The sequence below is a fragment of the Equus caballus genome, chromosome 3 (genome assembly GCF_041296265.1).
Source record: "Equus caballus isolate H_3958 breed thoroughbred chromosome 3, TB-T2T, whole genome shotgun sequence".
Classification (NCBI taxonomy): Eukaryota; Metazoa; Chordata; class Mammalia; order Perissodactyla; family Equidae; genus Equus; species Equus caballus.
The window spans coordinates 109,211,162-109,227,002 of NC_091686.1; the positions used below are offsets into that span (position 1 = coordinate 109,211,162).

General features: G+C 38.2%; 1 protein-coding gene across 8 annotated transcripts in view; it reads left to right on the forward strand.

The window, feature by feature from the left end:
• KCNIP4 (potassium voltage-gated channel interacting protein 4) overlaps positions 1-15,841 on the forward strand; it is a 1,058,683-nt gene that overhangs the window by 914,167 nt on the left and 128,675 nt on the right. The window contains exon 2 of one of the 8 annotated variants that reach the window (XM_023638705.2): positions 13,869-13,970. The exons of 6 other annotated variants lie outside the window; for them this stretch is intronic. In XM_023638705.2, the coding sequence (XP_023494473.1) occupies positions 13,869-13,970 (102 nt within the window). Of the gene's footprint in view, positions 1-13,868; positions 13,975-15,841 lie in introns of all 8 variants that reach the window. One more of the 8 variants, XM_070262544.1, reaches the window with a different exon arrangement.

Here is a 15,841-nt window from a genome sequence, read left to right on the forward strand (position 1 = left end):
TAGGTTTGCCAGGATCTGGCTTTTCAGATTGTCCCAATGAAATGCTAATTGTTTTTGGAAACCTTGACAAAGTCATGATTTATTCATTATAAAGGAGACTCCCCTTCGCTTTTGGAATTCAACCAACATTGATTCATTCATTTAACAAATATATATTGAACAGTCAATGCTAGGCATTGTTCTTGTGCTAAGGAGACAGAGATGAATGGAACATGAATAGTCTATACATGGCCTTAGTATTCAGACAGACCAGGTTCCTATACACAGTCCATTGGTTTTTAGGCTTCTGATCTTGGCCAAACTAAAACATTCCTGATTTCAGTTTCTTCCTTGATAAATGATATTTGTGAAGCTTGTATAAGACAGTATTTATAAAGTGCCTGTCACAATGTTTACTGATAGCGGATTTCTAAAATACGATGGCTTTGGTTTCCTAAGGGGCACTATATTCCATTTCACGGAGATCTGGAAGAGCCAGAGCATCTGACGGATTCAACACAGCGCAAGGAGTTCTGAAAGAGGTAGGCACAGACAGGGTCAGCCTCTGGAGGGAAGTGATTTTTTTTCTGAATTATTTCACTTTTTATCTCTTGGAAGTTCACTTTCCCTCTGATAAAGCCTAAGTCCCTGGGAAGAGAAAGCATCAAGGAGCGTTAATGAGAAAATAGACATTTGTAGAATTCAGTTGAGTGATGCTAGGATTTTCAAGGTTAAAATTTTATTCCCATTGTGTTTAGAATGAAGCCTGGATGGTGTGAATTACAGAGAGATTGTGTTTTATTTGAAGAACATGTTCTTGACAACCTCAAGTAATTTAAGGTTTTAACTGGATGTTTTCATAAGGCTAACAAGGATGGCCAATGTTTCTGTCATAAACTTTAAAGGATATCGCCTTAAAGCAATATCCTAAACAGCTCACCGTTCATTCAGTCTACCAGCTTTGAAGTTATGAAATGCTTGACCAATGTAACAAAAATTAAGTATTGCTTTACTTTCACCTTTGCACATAGTGTGAGACTTTACGACTTATAGTCCTATTTCAAATTTACGTGCAAAATGTGACTTCACTTTATGTAACTCAAAAGAATTCTCTTAGGCAACATTTTTGATGTGGTCAAGACAGTTACTTATAAAAAGATATCAGACAGCATCTATCAAATTGGCATGAAATTAATTTTCTTCATCAGGACATAGCCCCTCAGCTGTTATGATAAATTTTAACATCAGATTTTCCTGGCTCAGTTTCTAATAAATAGAAGCAGCAGACACAGCTACTTGTTTTGAAGGGCAATATTTCATATTGTGTGTCAGCCTAAAGCATTAGTTACTAAAAATCAAATTAGCAGGAAGAGCTATTCATATCCATCTTAGGGACAGTGAATTGCTGTCCTTGATTTTTCTGTAGTGCTGGTAGAGAATTTAGGATTAAAGTATTAGGGATCTTTCCAACTACACTGTTTAATTGAATATGACTTATTCTGAACCAAGATTGATATAATTTGTGGACACTATCGTGACTAGTAACTATTGATCATTTCAATGGACTTGAGCTGGAAATCTGCTGTTATATTCTGTCCTAATTGCTGAGAAGGTGCAAACATCTTTTCTGCATTAAGAGAGATATAGGAGAAGTGACCTAAAATCTCTGAGATATTAGGTTCTTTTTGTACAAAATAGTGAACATATCCAGCTTGCAAAGTTGTCATAAGAAAAAGTGATAACATGTTTTAAATGCCTAGTATACTGCCTAGCATGTAGTAGGTGCAAAATAATTGGTAGTCACATTGAGATATTTCTTTTTTATATAAAGATCAATGAACATCAACCACTCCCCATAGGTCACATTTATTTATCCAACGTATTTTTTATTGAGAAACTACTATGTTCCAGACACTGAAGCACTGGGTATTGGGCAATGAAAACACAAAAATACCTTCCCTCAATGAATTTATTATCCAATGGAGATAAGCAGGCAATAAACATGTAACTTAATAAGGTGCATTGCATATTAATAGTGACAAGCTATGGATAGGGCTACCAAAGGTCCTGCTGTACTTGGGAGGTCACAGTTTAGGCCAATTGTCCTGGTGTCATTATTAATAGTGTCCCTTTTCATTCTCACTGGTGTTCTGTGGTTAACTGTATTAGTTTCCTGGGGCTGCCATAACAAAAGACTGGGTGCCTTAAACAACAGAAATTTGTTTTCTCACAGTTCAGGAGGCTGGAATTCCAAGATCAAAGTGCCAGCAGGGTCGGTTTCTCCTAAGGCCTCTCTCCTTGGCTTGGAGATGACTATTTTCTCACTGTGTCCTCACACGGCCTTTCCTTCCTGCCCTCTTGTCTCTCCCCTCTCTCCTTACAAGGACATTAGTCAGATCGGATTAGAGCACATCCTAATGGCCTCATTTTAACTTAATTGCCTCTTTAAAGGCCTGTCTCCAAACAGTCACATTCTGATGCACTGGGGATTAGGGCTTCATGAGAGGAATTGGGGGGGGCACAATTAAGCCCATGACATAAACCAAGCTGTAGGATAAAATAAAGTAGGAAAGAGGAATAGGGAGTGGTTGGATGAGGGTCCAGTTTTAAAAAGGATGGTCAGAGGAGGCCTCACTGAGATGCTAATGTTGGAGCAAAGATCTGAAGGAGGGAGAGGAGTGACCTTGAAGATATTTGAGATAAGACATTTCAGGTGCAGAGCCCAGTAGGTGGCAAGGACAGAATGAGAAGAGTGAAACAGGAAATAGACAGACGAGTTTCAGTGGGAGAATTGTGCTCACTTTTTAGGCCATTGTAATTAGGTTATTAATCTCAGTGATATGGAAAACCATCTCATATTCAATATATATGTGGTTAATTAATCTGAAACAAAAATGGGCAGATCCTTACTTAAAATTTAGTTCTTTGCGAATGCTTACCCTCAACAGAGATTTACCTTACCTTAACTGCAGAATATAGAACGTGGCAACTCCACACAGGTAGAAATCCACTCAGTTGTAGTGTCTAGTGGATTAATTTACCTGGGATGAATATGCTTGGTAGCAATTTGCAAAAACTGCCAGTACTATTATAAAGGTTTCATAAGTACAGCATCAGATGTTAGATTTTGAGGGACACTGCATATGAGAGTGTTCTATGTAAAGCAGATGAGGTAAACGTGGTCATGGTGTAGTTTAATTTTTTCTAGTGTCTTTGCAAATGTGTTAATTGATGCCTGTGTTAGTTTCCTAGGGATTCTGTAAAACATTGCCACAAACTGGGTGGCTTAAAGCAACAGAAATTTTTTCTCCCACAATTTAAGAGAGCAGAAGTCTGAAATTAAGGTATTAGCATGGTTCGTTCCTTCTGATGGCTCCGAGAGAGAATCTGCTTCCTGCTTGTCTCCTAGTTTCTGGTTTTTGCTGGCAATCACTGGCATTCCTTGGCTTGCAGCTACATCACTCCAGTCTCTGCCTCTATCCTCGCAAGGTCTTCTTCCTTCTGTGAATGTGAGTGTATACACACTCACAGTATGTATGTGTGTGTCCTCTCTCTGAGGTGCAGTGTGAATATGAATTTTTGAGAGACACTATTCAACCCAGTATCATGCCTATGTAGAAAGAACTAGAGGTCAGTTTGTATTACCAAAACTACGAAACTACAGTTCTTAGGAAAATCTGTCTGGCTTTGGATTGACCCGGAACAGAACAATCGTTCTCAAGTTTGTCTTCACATTTGAGCTACTGATTCATTTGGTCTGAATTGATTGGAGTGGCTAATATTTTTAAGCCAATCTGGTGATTCTAATGAGAAGCCAGGGCCAATCAACTGATATTCATGGAATTGTAAACACTTGAGCTTCATTTCATATCTTATTTGATTTTCTTCCCAAGTGCCTAGCACAAGATCTGCCATATAATATACTTAATAAATATTTATTGGTTAGATTAATGAACAAGTAATTTTACTGAATAAATTCATTGTTGAAAGATGAAGATTGAATACCAAAATGGAGAGGAAAGTAGTGTTTCACGTTGGAAGTTATAGTGGATTATATGTTATTTCTTCTAGCATTTGAAGGATTTTGCAGAAACAATTACTTCATTCATCTCCTAACTTCCTTGAGATTAGTAAGTGTCACATATTATTATCCCCATTTTTCAGATGAAGAAATTGGATCTCCTAGTGCAGCTTTCTCCTCAGCTGCATTATTATTTTTTAATATCATCAGGAATTTGACGGATGTCCCACAGAAAATGGAATTAGAGGCAATATTTCTAGCAGAGAAACATAGGTCCCAAGTCTTCGGTACTATATTCAGGATAGGGTGATTTAAGAAACCTAACTGGGGGGACGGGGAAGGAAATAAAAACCACTCCACAAAGTGAAACAAATATCTAATTTTTTAGACACATCCAATAAATGAAGCAGTTTAATTATTTATTAAAGCCATTATTAGTGTAGTATAGAAATCAGAATGTCAGACCCAGGAGTTAGACAGATGGATATGTGTTCATATCCTGGTACTGCCGCTTATAAGCTGCACTCATCTCTCTACCAAAATTTCCTCCGCTGTAATGTGGCCATCACAATATTATCTGCCTCAGGGGCTTCTTGTGAAGGTTAAATGCCATAATGCTTGAAAAGTATTTGGCACATAGAAAGTTCTTCTTGTTATTGTTGTTGTTAGAGCATTACGTTTTAGGCATTATTTATCTCCATCTTTCCTTAGGGCGAGATCATGTTCAAGTGAAATTTAGAGGACTTTCCTGTTTTATTGTTTAATTTTGTGTTCATATTCACCTTCCCTGTTATTAGACTAAAAATGTCACGAGAGCAGAAACTAGGTTTTCTTTTGCCTGCGCCTAGTAGGTGCACAATGAATATTCCTTAAATAAAGCTAAGTTAGATTACATCACTCTTTCGCTCAAAAATCATTCAAAAGTAAAAGCTATTCTAAGTAAAAGCTACAGTTCTTATAATGGACTGTGAGACTCTCAGATTTTATTCCTCAAGAAGCTGAATAGAAGGAACAAAAGGAAAGTAGCTTTTTATTTTTGAAAAGTCCTATTGAGTATGTTATAAAAGGTTAGTAGTCAGGTGACTGGCCAATCATAAAATGAACAGAGTAGCCTAGGCCATACGAAAATTAATGTGGACAGGGCAGTGGAGGGACAGAAAGATTCATTATGTAATAAAGACTCTTTTTGACAAGAAAATGAACTTAATAATCCCAAATCTTATTAAAACTCAATTCATAAATTATATTCATGGTTTCTTGTCATCAGAAGAATAAACTTCATTCAGTTGTAATGAGCTTTCTGGTTTTAATACGTGATTGACTTATTCCAGAGAAAAATTTGAAGTCACAAAGCTTGATCACTAAAAAGTACTAAAATATAGAAACACAAATATCATAGATTATTTGTGTTAGCTTGAAGAAAAGGAATAGCGCAACAGGATTTAGGTTTAATTCATATTTATAGTAAAATTATTATTAAAGAGGTAACACTCAATATAGAGATTTGGGTGTGGGGATGCAGACGCTTTAATTTCTGTCATATCAAAAGATACTGCTGTCAATTTTGAAATATTCCTTTTTGCCTGAAGTGCTGAACCTTAAACACATTTCTCCCAGCATCTCTGGGGAGGAGAACATTATCTAGCCAGGAGCTGCGTATGTGGAAACTAATTTGAACCTCCTAACCTCTCAAGACAGAGTAAAGACTGACATTATTATTCTTCTTCATGATACAAGTGAGATCAAAGCAGCTCGGTGAGGTTCAGTCCTTTTTCCAAAGTCTCGCAAACAAAAAGTAGCAGAGCTTAGATTCAAACCAGTTCTTTCTGATTCCAACGCTGCAAGTCTTTCCATTACAAGTGTTACAGTTAATATGCCCCAAATTACTTACATTTTTTTTTATATTGGTAAGAATACTTAACATGAGATCCACCCCCTTAGCAAAGTTTTAAGTGCACAATACGGTATTGTTAACTACAGGCACCATATTTTGGAACAGAACAACATAATGAGCTTACTTGTCTCGTGTGAGTGAAACTTCATACCAGTTGAACAACATCTCCCCATTTTCCCCTACCACCAGCCCCTGGCAACCACCATTCTATTCTCTATGAATGTGACTGTGTTAGATACTTCATATAAGTGGAAGTATTTGTCCTTCTGTGACTGGCTTATCTCATTTAGCCTAATGCCCTGAAGTTTCATCCATGTTGTTACATGTAGCTGGATTTCTTTCTTTTTTAAAGCTGGATAATTTTCCATTGTATGCAAATACTTACAATTGGGCTCTCTATTTCATCTTTCCTACTAATTATGGCTATTTTTTAAACATCATTTTTAAAATGAAGTTGCACAATTTACATTATTTACAGTGTAATGAAATGACCATTTAGTAAATGACTGTACATTACTCTGTGGGGACAGACCATTCTAATTGCTGACATAGCATGACCATATAATTTACCACCTACACCAGAACATTTTTGGACACAAAAAGGGTACTAACAGAGAGAATGTTTGGACAACTGTCATGAACTAGCACTGTCCTGGGCAAACCAGGAGGGCCTGTCACTGTACTAATATATAGGGAATTCCAGATAATTTCCCAGCTCCCACACAAAACATACCACCGTATAAGCACTTGTGGCAATTTGTGCAGAGGAGCAAAGGAAAATTGGGCTCAGTGATGAATCTTAGAGGAACCCAAAGAATACTGATGCTTTTTCATGTTCTTGTATTCTGCTAGTATTCTCTGGCAAGTTCTGCCAACAGAGCAGGGCTGTGATGTCGGCAATCGCAAGCACTTAGTACGGGTTTGGAAAGCATTGTAGCTTTCGACCATCTAGCCATTTACTTAACAGTTGCCTGCAGCAACTTACAAAAATTATCCTGGACTCAGCCAACTAAAGCTCTCCCTAAATGTTTCATGAGGCACATCATCAACACAAAGGTAAAGATGATCAAACGGGACCCTGCCTTGGTTGAAAGAGAGAGTGAGTCACAGGCAGAGAGAGAGAGACAGAGATAGAAAGAGCAGAGAAAGATAAAGGCGAGATACAAACAGAGACCTAGAAGGACAAAGAGAGACATGGAGCCAGAGAAACACAGAGAGGGAGAGGGAGACAGAGAGACAAGGAACTGACAAAGAGTCCAGAAGAAAGTGAGAGAGAGCTAGGGAAGACAGACAGAGGCAGAGAGAGACGTAGGAGAGAGAGCAGGAGGCTGACAGACAGATTAGCATTCATGTTATGAGAAACAGGTGTCTTCAAGTAGCAGCTCTAAGTAGAGTTCAATTTACTCCATTTGCATTTAGATTCTGTACATTATTTCCAGCAAATTCAAGCACCTTCTGGCTCCCTCCTTCTGAATTAACTGATAGATAAAGAAGGTAACTGTTTTACAATCAGGCAAAAGAAAACAGGTCAATTAAGAAGGTCAGTGTTCTGCCTCCAAAATTCATAAACTTCCAAAATTAAATGTAGATATTTTTCCCTCATTTTCAGTCACTAACTCTGCTGCTACCCTTCTTAAAGGTGAACAATTACAATCGTGGGCTGACTGCAGGATCCAATAACATTTAGTATGGTTTGGCAAGCATTTTCAGCAAGAATTATCACCAGAGTATGAACCCCAAATTATCTGGGTCCCTGTTTTTTTAGGAAAGAATTTGAAAATACTAAATGATCTGTGAATGTATGCATTTATGAGCCATAAACCTATTTAAAAAATAGACATGCCAGTGATAAATCCACATTTGTAACTGCTGAAGAATGTGCTTCCTAGCCCCAGCATCAAGTCACTGCTCATGAATCAGCTTGTCAATGATTCAAAGGAGACACAGATGGCATCACAGTGCCACTGAAACTCCTGGTGATTTTGTCATCGTTACTGATTCATGGGAAGACACTATGTCTGTGGAAACATTATTAGCCATTTTCCTCCACCAGACATCAACAGGCTTAGGATCTAGGAAGAAAAACATTGTCCATAATTCAAAAGCACAAGATAGAAGCTGAACGGGGTTGTGAATTACAGAGCAGGAGCCTTTTTTCCCATGCTAAGCCATGGAAAATATTCATTTTTGCTATCAGCTATACTACAAAAATGAGGGAAATAAGCATAATTCTCATTATAGTGAAATTACCACTTCTGTAGCCATCATCATTACTCGTTGAATTCATAATTCATGGCCCATCACTCACCACTGAAACCTGACATTTACATATAATGGCATTTACATAACAGGAAAAAGCAGCCAATGAAAAATGACCACTTGCATGTACCACTATTAAAATCTGGAGGGTCAGAAATATGGAGCAACTAACATGATGATGGGCTGATTTGTTTTCAGTAATGTGAGTCTTTGTAAGATGAAACTTTTCCCCCTGGTAAAAATGAATACATTTTCATTCAGTTATATCACAGTTTAAAGTGGCCTATTTGTCTGCACATTTACTTTTTATTCTCTTTTTGTGTTGCTTTTTTCCATGATTTTTGAAATGCTAGTACACCAGAAGTTTGGTTTAACTTCTACATGCAGGGATAAGGGAGTTGACAATTTTGATTTCTAAGGCAATAAATTTGTAACTAGATCATTGGACTCAGTGGTTTATATAGTCAATTAGTTTAAGATATTAATCTGTCCATTGTAGGTACCAACAAATATTAAATAACTTAATAAGATTAATTATTCAACAAATATGTTAGTGCCTAAATGTGTAATACACTTTACTAGTTGCTAATAATCAAATTAGGGTAAGAAACATTTTTATTTCATTAGATATTTTTGCTCAAATATAATTCCAGTGAAGCCTTCCCTGGCCAGCATATTTAAAATTACAAATCTTCCTCATCCCTCTTCCCAACCTGTCCACCAACAGAAGTCTCTAGACTTCATCCCTGCTTTCTATCTGATAAATTGTTTATTTTTGCTTATTTTTTTTTTCTTCCTTGACTATAATGTAAGATCAATTAAAGTAGAAATTTCTGTCTGGCTTGTTCACTTCATTATTCCCAGCACCTGGGATAGTACCTAGCACATTGTAGGAATTCAACAAATCGTGTTGGAATAAATGAATTAATGAATGAACAGAATCCTCCCCTCAAGGAATTCGGAGTTTAGTGAGAGAATGAGAAATCAATTATGCAATGTAATAGCTGTTGTGATAGATGGTTAGATCCCGGAGAGCAGGGACTTTTCTTGTATGACCACTGTGCATCCACAGTTCTACAGCAAATATTGTTTAAAATGTTTGTAATGTATGCATCATAATAAGTACTTTTTGAAATAAATGAATAAATAAATATTTCTGTGATGTAAGGTACTTAATCTATCAAAGAGTGTTTAGTGTTTATGGGGGTAAAACGGCCTCTGTACTAAGGCACTCCGCTGGTTAACCTACCTTTCCCATCGCTTTTCTTTTGCTGTCATTGGCTGAAGAATGCAGTCAGCATCATCCTTGGCTGAGTGCCTGCACTCGCATCTGTCCATTTAGAGTATGAGGAGGGGACTGCCTCACACACTGTGAGAAAATAGACCATGCAGATCCTAAATTCATCTGCTAATTTTACGGACACGCAGCTATTCTGTACATCCTGAGACCATCATATAAGATACACAGTCTGATTTCATGCTTTCAGTAGACGTTGATTGAGCCCTTTTTGTATATCAGGCACTGTGCAAGGTAATGGGGATGGAGTAGTGAATAAGGAGGATTTGGTTTCTGATTCTGTGATGTGGTTGAGTATAGGTCGACTGTCTTATTATGTATGCTCTATGCTTCTCTATTCCTCTGTCCTAACTTCTTTGGGGTAAATTAAATATTTTCAGTATTCCATCTGAATTTTTCAATTGAATTTTTGACTGCACATTCTGTTGTTATTTTTCCTTGTTTCCCAGCATCTAGAGATTGTAATATGTCTCCTTCACTTCTTCAGACAACTGGAGTTAATATTGTACCACTTTGTGGAAAATGTGCAGCAGTGAAATTCATTCACCTTCCTCCTCCTTGATGCTATTACTGTCAGAAACTTTATATCTACAGATGTAATAAACTGCATAATACTTTTGTTTTAAACAAAAGAAATACAGAGAAATCCAGGTAATATTTTGTATTTATTCACATATTTTTGATTTCCAGTGCTAAGTTTCCATATCATGTCATTTCCTTTCAGCCTGAAGACATTCCTTTAGTCTTTCTTGTAATATAGGTCTAATAGCTATTATTTCCCTTAGATTTGGCTTGTCTGAAACTATCTTTATCTCACCTTCATTCTCAAAAAACTGTTTTCACTGCATGTAGAATTCTGGGTTGAAAGTCTTTATATTTCCCCCAGCACTTATTCCATTTTTTTCTGGCCTCTATAGTTTCTGATGAGAAATCATTCTCATATTATTGTTCTTCTATATGTAATACGTCCTTTTATTCTAGGATTTTTTTTTAAAGATTTTTCACATTTCTTTGCAGCAATTTGACTGTGATGAGTCTTTACATGATTCCTCCTGTATTTATCTTGATTGTGGTGCCACAAGTTTCTTGGATTTTGTGATCTTGGATCTTACATTGACGTTTGTAAACACATTCAGAATATTTAGGCCTTTTTTTTTTTTTTCCACATTTTCCTCTCCCATCTCACCTGGTTCTCTAATTACATTCACGTTAGACTACTTGATATTGTCTCACAAATTGCTAAGGATCTGTTTAATTTTTAATCCCTTTCCTTTCTATTATTCAGATTGGATGATTTGTCTCTTTTCATGTCTAATCAAGCTCATAACTCTTTCTTCAGTAGTCCCTAATCTTCTTTAGCAGATCTAAAGCAGTTTTTTCACTTTAGGTATTTTACTCTTCATTCTAGAATTTTCATCTGGTTCATTTCTGTAGTTTTAATTTCACTGCTAAAATTTTTCACCTATTTACTTATTATGACCCTCTTTATCTTTAAAGTCATTTTCTGCTAATTCCAAAATCTGTGTCATCCTAGAGTCTGTTTCTATTGACTGCTTTTGAAAAAATCTTGATTATGGGTCACATTTTTCTGCTCCACATGTCTGCTGATTTTTGATGGCATGATGGGTGTTATTGTAATACATTGTAGGGAGTTTGGATTATATCATCTTCCTTTAAAGTGTGTTCAGTGGCTGGCCCAGTGGTGCAGTGGTTAAGTGCACACATTCTGCTTTGGTGGCCTGGGGTTTGCCAGTTCAGATCCCAGGTGCGGACAAGGCACCGCTTGTCAAGCCATGCTGTGGTAGGTGTCCCACATATAAAGTAGAGGAAGATGGGCACGGATGTTAGCTCAGGGCCAGTCTTTCTCAAAAATAAAAGAAAAAGTGTTAATCATGTACAATTTATATTTAAATATATCCCTAAAAGAGACTTTAAACTGTTTGAGAACCAAGATATTTTAGTATAAATCCTTTGTTTTACAAAGAAAAGTCAGAGACCCAAAGAAGTTTAATAACCAGTTCAAAGTCACTCAACTTAAAATAGTAATAAGACAAGGACTAAAATCTGAGACTTCTAACTCCTGATTGAAAACAGCAACCTGTCTACCTTGTAGAACCAAGAGCAGTTCAAAAGATGCTCCAGGGAAGAACATCATTAACTGCCAAATTGGGGATGGGGGCAGAGAGTGTAACATTAATACCTGTAAGGGCTGGGAAGCAGGAAGCTCCTCCCCCACACTCAGGCCTGAGGGTCCAGGAAGCTGTCATAGAGAAAGTGAGCTTAGCAGATATCAGAATTTAAGGGAAAAGAGGAAATCAAGCAACTGGCAAATATTTCTTGAGTGTCTGTGACAAGCCAGTTTTGGGGGTGACTGTAGAGTTTGGCTAGACATTGCAAAATCAAATCTGAAGCACAAGAGCTGGGTGAGAGGGAAAACTAAAGTCTCTCTCCGACTACAGGGGGCTGGTGGAACCTTCTCTCTCTAATTCCTTGTCAGAATAGGATCTCGCTCTACAGTAGGCTGTGATGCAGGAACAATAGAGAAGGTACAGCAGAGGATGGGAGAGGTCTCTCTTCCCTCCAGGAGGGTTGGAGATACACAGGGAAAGTCTACCAGAAGCAAGTGTGTTTGAATTGAATTTTAAAGCCCACATGGGCTTGTAGAAGTTGATACTTGGTGAAGGGCCACCAGACTGTGGTTACAATGGCATGGAGACTTGAAATGGCATGAAGAAGGAGAAGCAGAATGTTCGGCTTGGGAAGCTAAAGCAAAATCCTAATGTCCCGGAGAAGCTTACAAAGGAGACAGCACTTAGATGGGTGTGTCCCTCTAGAAATGTAGACGTTAACTAAAGAGTCAGTTTTATGTAAATCAGATTTATCTTATAAGTTTAAAAGCTTACTTAGATACTAATCTAGGAAATGAAATCAGGTCTTCTTTGGTATTAAAAGTGAATTTATACCTTCATTTGTTAGACATTTATTGATCTTCTTTTATATCCCCGGTCATCAACCAGCATTTGAGATATCAGGTAAACAAGACAGTTCATGTCACATAAGTGTTAAGGGCAGAGGAAGGACCTGTTTTGTGAGTTCCAACAAATGCAAGAGGGTGGCCAATGTGTGGCCAATGGGTGATGATTCATTAGGGACAACAGGGAGAGTGGTGGAAAATGCTGTCAGAGTGAGGCAGGGCCAGATCATTCAGGGATTGGGGTCCGTGGTAGGAAGTGTGATATTTTTCAAAGGTCAACACGAAGGTTTTAGAGGGCAGGGAAATGATCTGATTTGATTTATGTATCTGCTAGTTCACTTCATCCCCTACACAAGAGATCTCTGGGGGTTTTTAGCCAGTGGACGCATGGTGGGGAAATAGATCGGTAGCCTTGTGATCAGGTCTCTTTATAATCCCAAGGTAGGAACTATAAAGTAGAAAAGCAACAAGTGATACATTTGCCAAGTCCACGTTATAAAGATGGTCTAACTTCGATTTAAATTGGTTCTCTTCTTATTGCTTTACATTCGACATCTTCCAAACTGATTTGGGGGAGGCAATATACCTATATATCAACATGCAAATTTAGGCTTCTGGGCACTCAGAGTGGGTAAGGTGATGCTGAGTTGGACATTTGTTGTTCCTGACACCAACAGTTGTTTCAAGTGTTTGCTGCTTGCCCACCCACCCACTATTGATTTTCCTTGACTCCTCCCCGATGATCTGAAGTCACACATACTGCTCAGTCTATTCCAGGGTTAACATTTTGTGAACACACCTCACTTTTTTGGAATTATTCTGCTTGAATAGTTCCATCCATTAATGTCCACATGTGGCAAATGTGGAGGATTGTCGCATCTCTGGGCATGTCAGCTTATGCTAATGAAACTGCCTGTCAAGGACGTCTATTTTTCCACTTTCAGGGAAGGCAAAGGTACTAGCAGGTGATTGCGGTGTGAATGATTTATGCGATCATCTATCTCCTCTGTAATCAAATGTGAGGAGCAACGAGAGCAGAAAATTGTCATGTGGGCCCTTAACTCTGGTTTGAATATTGAAATTTCAATTCAGTTAACTCTTTCAATGATATTTGCATTACTCCTGACCTAAGGCCAAAAAAAGCCACCAAATTTTAGTTTTACTACTCAAAAGACCTATTTGTGTGATTATTTCCACTTGCTAATCACATCTTTAATGCAACATAAGGAAAAGGTTTGTAAAGAAAACCTAAAATATGAGAAAAACAGAGGGAAAAAAAAGATTTATTTTTTTTCCTTCTGGGATCCCAACACACGGCCTGCGATTGCCCGAGCAGATGGGTGCATCCAGATCCTGCCTGGCCGGCTTCCTCTGATAAACCATGCAACACGCCCTAGTTTCTCTCTACAAACAGCATTAACAGAACCGATTGCATATCTTCTAGGTTTCCTCTACGCTCAGAACCCCACCAAGCGCAGCATTAAAGAGCGGCTCATGAAGCTCTTGCCCTGCTCAGCTGCCAAAACGTCGTCTCCTGCTGTTCAAAGCAAGTTTGATTTTTTTCCCCCCAAACTGTTTGCTTTGTTTGTTTAAGGTCTGCATGCATTGCAGTTCTCCGCTTCTAAAAAGAATCAATATAGTACATTCTGCAAAACCACCTCTATTGATGTACTCGTGCTTACCTAAATACCCAGGGGAACTTTTGCGCAATTATGAGGCACTTCCCGTTTGGCAGACTGATAGCACAGTGTTAGTGACAAGGAGCCGGGGCTTCAAAACATTTGGAAATTTTTGTTTGATCTCAGGCCTAGACTCAGATAACTCTTGGGATTCCATTGCCTAACTTGTTAGCAGAGCAGCTGTACACTTTAAAGTGTACTACCTTGTAAATTTCTTAACTCACATATGTGCATTTGGTGTGTAATTTAGATACTGCTAAACTTCAGAAATATCACTAGGTTAGAAAAACTACTACAAAGTGGAAAACATGTATGCAAATGTCACTTTTCTTCTTTGTCGACTTTCTCCCTGTATCAGTCAGGGTTCTCTAGGAAAACAGAACAAATACATACATACATATACGTATACATATACATACATACACATACACACAAACATATATATAAAGGGATTTATTTTAAGGAATTGGGTCACATGACTCTGGAGGCTGGTATGTCTGAAATTCACAGGGCAGACTGTCAGGCTGAAAACTCAGACAAGATTCAATACTTCAGGGGCTGGCCCCGTGGCCGAGTGGTTAAGTTCGCGCGCTCCGCTGCAGGCGGCCCAGTGTTTCGTTGGTTAGAATCCTGGGCGCGGACATGGCACTGCTCATCAAACCACGGTGAGGCGGCGTCCCACGTGCCACAACTAGAAGGACCCACAACGAAGAATATACAACTATGTACTGGGGGGCTTTGGGGAGAAAAAGGAAAAAAATAAAATCTTTAAAAAAAAATAAAAGATTCAATGCTTCAGTCTTGAGGCAGAATTCCTTCTGCTAGGAAATCTCAGTTTGCCTAAGGCTTTTCCATGTTGGATGAGGTCCACCCACACTGTCCAGGGTAATCTCCTTTACTTAAAGTCAGCTAATAGACTAACCATCACACTTTCAATCTTCTATTTCTCTCCAGTTTTGTGGCATTCTTAAGGAGTAGAAAGTAGAGGATATCTAGAGGGGAAACCTTTTATTTATTTTGTGAAAATGCCATATATAATTTATGGCCAACATTTATAAATATTCTGTGTTTAAGAACATGCTTTCATACCAATTGTTTTCAAGCATCACACAACTGTTAGAATCAGGTAGAGAAGGTGCTGTTCTTTGCCAGTGAGGAACCAGAATACGAAGAAGCTAGGAGAAAACTTCCAGGTGTGGGGCCATAACCCATATCTTCACCTGCTCTTCTTATATGCTGCCACACTATTTTGTAGGAACTGATGGACTCAATTAGTGACTTAAAAATGCGAATGGGGGCTGGTCCAGTGGCATAGCCGTTAAGTTCTCGTGCTCTGCTTTGGTGGCCTGGAGTTCACCGGTTTGGATCCGGGTGTGGACTTACGCACCACTTATCAAGCCATGCTATGGCAAGCCTCCCACGTATAAAGTAGAGGAAGATGGGCACAGATGTTAGCTCAGGGCCAATCTTCCTCAGCTAAAAAAGGGGGATTGGCAGCAGATGTTAGCTCAAGGCTAATCCTTCTAAAAAACAAAACAAATAAAAATGTGAATGTCCTGAAATTTCACTAGTCTCCACAACACAAGTGGAGAAAATAAAGAAAGTACCTCAAACAACCCAATACATCCAGTCAAAAGTTCCAGGATAAAATAGCAATTTATTGCAGTGGCACTGACCAAATGTAATATATCATAATAATAAGGTTTAAATAATTCACTTATTCATTCAATATAAAGTT